This window comes from Sarcophilus harrisii, chromosome 6 (genome assembly GCF_902635505.1).
Source record: "Sarcophilus harrisii chromosome 6, mSarHar1.11, whole genome shotgun sequence".
NCBI lineage: Eukaryota > Metazoa > Chordata > Mammalia > Dasyuromorphia > Dasyuridae > Sarcophilus > Sarcophilus harrisii.
The window spans coordinates 230,230,798-230,234,766 of record NC_045431.1 but is presented as its reverse complement, the minus strand read 5'-3'; the positions used below and the strand labels follow the sequence as shown (position 1 = coordinate 230,234,766).

At 36.2% G+C, this 3,969-nt stretch overlaps 1 protein-coding gene across 1 annotated transcript; it reads right to left on the bottom strand.

The window, feature by feature from the left end:
• Positions 1-692: 692 nt before the first annotated feature.
• On the bottom strand, positions 693-977 carry LOC100934471 (transcription and mRNA export factor ENY2-like). The gene has a single exon (XM_031943823.1). It carries the CDS (start codon positions 972-974, stop codon positions 693-695), a length of 282 nt encoding a protein of 93 aa, XP_031799683.1. The 5' UTR covers positions 975-977.
• Positions 978-3,969: the final 2,992 nt, after the last annotated feature.

Below are 3,969 nucleotides of genomic sequence, written 5' to 3'. Positions count from 1 at the left end.
GGAATATTGCTTTGTTTGGAATGCCATGAAGACTAGTCACAGATCAGCTACCGTATTTTTATATGAAAATGTTTAATAACCAAATTGCTGTTGTCTCGAGAATTTAAGATTTATATTTTCATTCTATGTATATATATATATATATATATATATATATATATATATATATCCTTTTCCTCATCATATATGAAAACTTAACTTTCATTTTTTAAATTTTGAATTCTAAATTTTCTCTCTACCTACTTCCACTTCTCCCTTGGGAAGATAAGAAATTGGATTCAATGTTTTCATACCTGTGTAAAATTATGTTTACTTATTTACATAGAGTTTTCCTTATTAAATGGGAGTTTTTGGGTGGAGAGGAGACAGGGGAACTGTATTTTACAAAGTGTCCTCTTGTAATGGGCCAGACATCTTGGTGAAAGATAACATTTATGGTCAATGTTAAAACTTGAAAACAGAGAACATAGAATAAAACGGTAGAAATATGTAATTTGCAAACATTTAAATTTTATTTTTATTATCCAAATAATCTTCCAGAAAAAAATCAATATAATACGTTATTCCCCAAACTTGGAAAATTCATCCTACAAAAAAGGGACCAATTTAGAAAATGCACTCCAAACCTATGGCATGTCTGTTCTTAATGGATCCAAGAAATCAAAGTACATGGTGGTGATGCTTAGCCCATCTTAAAGACTGGCATGCCGGTCCAGGAAAGTTCTTATTCTTTGTAAGAGTTCCTCTGTCGGGTACAAGCGCTCTGGCTCTGGGAGTGATTCTGCTGCCAAGTTGGCAGCAGTAACGTGTTCTACCTCTTTTTCTTTAATGCCATCTTGACAATGAGCTTTTATTTGGTCTTTCCAACCACATTCGAATAATTTAGCTCTTAGCAACTCTTGAAGTTGTGCTCCTTCACCATTTTCTATCAGTTTCTGGAGAATTATTGCTCTCATTTGTGCATCTGTGTCCATTTTGTTAATCTTCCTTTGAGCACAGCAATCCCCGGGGAGAATAGCCAGGTGATGAAGTTCCCAAATCTCGGTTGTCTCCTTCACTGTGTGTTTCCTTGCCTGGGGTCCGGGCCAGCTTTTTGTAGGTCTTCAAGACTGGTTTTTGCTTTCTGTGGAGGAAGTAGGAGGACGACCTCCTCAGTGTCTTTCTTGAAGAATGTCTCAGTCCAAGAGCTTCTGCTCCAGCCTCCAGCCACCGTTTCTTCCTGGAGTGTGGATGGCATTCCTGGATGGCCTGAAATGGGTCTTGGTTTCTGTGGAGGAAGAGGAGGATGACCTCCAGGGTCTCTTTCTTTGAAGTCTGTCCAGTCCGAGAACTTGCCCAGCCCAGTCACTACAAAGGTGAGATGAATAATCTGTCTCTCTGAGTCTGAGGGCTTGTGCTGCAGCCTCCAGCCAACACAAAGGTGAGAGATGGATTGAATGCCTCTGGCTGAGTTTGTCCCTCTTTATAGACTCTATTCAAAGTACATCATGGAAGGTTGAAGCTTGTAGAACTGTCCTAAGTACTGTCTTAAGTACTCTCTTAAGTATATGGAAACTAGGGAATGATCAGCTTAATTCCATTGAGGAAACACCTGGTGCTAAATGCAACCAAGTTAAACCCATCACCTTTGTGAGTAACAATTCCAATTTAGTTAACACCTTGTAAGAATCTTTTTCAGGTTCAGAGTTCTGGCCCATGACACCCTCTTTTTTTTTTTTTTTATACTAACTTTTTATTGACAGAATCCATGTCAGGGTAATTTTTTTTACAACATTATCCCTTGCACTCACTTCTGTTCCGATTTTTCCCTCCCACCTCCAATTCTCCCCCAGAGGGCAAGCAGTCCTATATATGCTGAATATGTCCTGGTATATCCTAGAGACAATGTATGTAAAAAGATCCAAATATTTTCTTGTTGCAGGAGAATAGATTCAGAAGGTAAAGTAACCCAGAAGAAAAACAAAATGCAAACAGCTTCTACATTTATTTCCTAAAGTGTTTTGGGTGTAGCTGCTTGTCCATCATTGATCAATTGAAACTGAATTAGGTCTCTTTTGTCAAAGAAATCCACTTCCATCAGATTACATCTTCAAGGTATCGTTGTTAATGTATACAATGATCTCTGGTTCTGCCTATTTCACTTAGCATCAGTTCATGTAATTCTCCAAGCCTCTGTATTCATCCTGCTGGCCATTTCTTACAGAACAATAATATTCCATAAATATCTATATACCACAATTTACCCAACCATTCTCCACTGATGGGCAGCCACCAGTTTCCAGCTTTGTTAATACTACAAACAGGGTTGCTACAAACATTTTGGCACATATTGGCCCTTTCCTCTTAGTATCTCTTGGGGTATAAGCCCAGTAGAAACACTGCTGGATCAAAGGGAAGCATAGTTTGATAACTGGGGCATAATTCCGACCGTTTTCCAGAATGGTTGGATTTGTTCACAACCCACCAATAATGTATCAGTGTCCCAGTTTTCCCGCATCCTCTAACAATCATCATTACTTTTTCCTGTCATCTTAGCCAATCTGATGTGTGTAGTGGTATCTCAGTTTTAATTTGCATCTCTGATCAATAATGATTTAGAACACTTTCATATGAGTGAAATAGTTTCAATTTCATCTAGAAAATTGTCTATTCATCCTTTGGACCATTTATCAATTGAGAATGCTTCGATTTTATAAAATTAGAGCCACCCTTCTATATGGGAATGAGGCCTTTATTAGAACCTTTAACTGTAAGACAAGTTTTCCCAGTTTGTTGCTTCCTCTAATCTGTTTGCATTAGTTTTGTTTGCATAAAGGCTTTTTAATTTGATGTAATCAAAACTTTCTATTTTGTGATCAATAATCGTCTCTAGTTCATCTTTGGTCACAAATTTCTTCCTCCTCCACAAGTCTGAGAGATAAACTGAGAATTTAGAGAGATGTCTGAGCGATTCCTCTATTCTGTATAAATTTTTTCCTTTTCTTATTTATATATGAACATTTTAACTTTCATTTTTAAAAATATTGAGTTCTAAATTTTCTCTCTGCCTACTTCCCCTTCTCACATTGGGCCTTCTTGTAATGAGTAGGGAACACTACTCTCAGAGATAGGTGGAGATTGGAATAGTACCTACAAAAATAATCTCCGAATTAGACACCAGATGGTGCCTGAGTCTAGGTCCAACAATCCCTCTAGTCCCAGGAAGCATTTAGGGTGCTGGGTCTCTCTGTATACATGGATCTGACCTGAATTTTTCCTCTCAGTGTTTCAGTTTGGATTCTATTAAATTCAAAGCTATGAATCCATTCCCAACATTAATCTATCCCTTTCTGATCATGAATCATTCCCATATATCCCACTAATTTTTTTCCCTTGACTTCAATGGATTATAATTATCTAGTAATATAAATTGCATAAATATATGTGTGTATATATATATATGTATACACATATGCACAAATAAATATATGCACATATATGCAGTTAAAACATATACATGTCTATATTTGCTAACATAATAAATGTTATGTTTACATATACACGTTTACATACTCATATAACTGCATTTTCATGTATGTAAATATATGTGTACGTGTACACACATATACATATTACATTTAGAAAATAAATTGGAAATATAGCATTCAAACTCTTTTGTGACTGAATTCAACCATTCTCAAAAAAATCTGTTTTCATATTACTTCATACTTTATCTTTTATTCCTGTGACCGAAGACCAATGCTTAAAAAAATTAACTTATTTTTAAAAACAATTATTTTTTTCCTGTATCCTATCCCCTCACCTGAACAACAATAAAATAAAAATAAAGTCCTCCAGACAAATACATGTAGTTTAGCCAAACAAATGGCCACATTGGTAATGTCCATAAATGCATGTCTCATTTCTGCTTTTGCTGAGGGAAGTCCCCTAATAAAGCCTCATAAGAAAAGGAGGAAAACCATTTCCCTG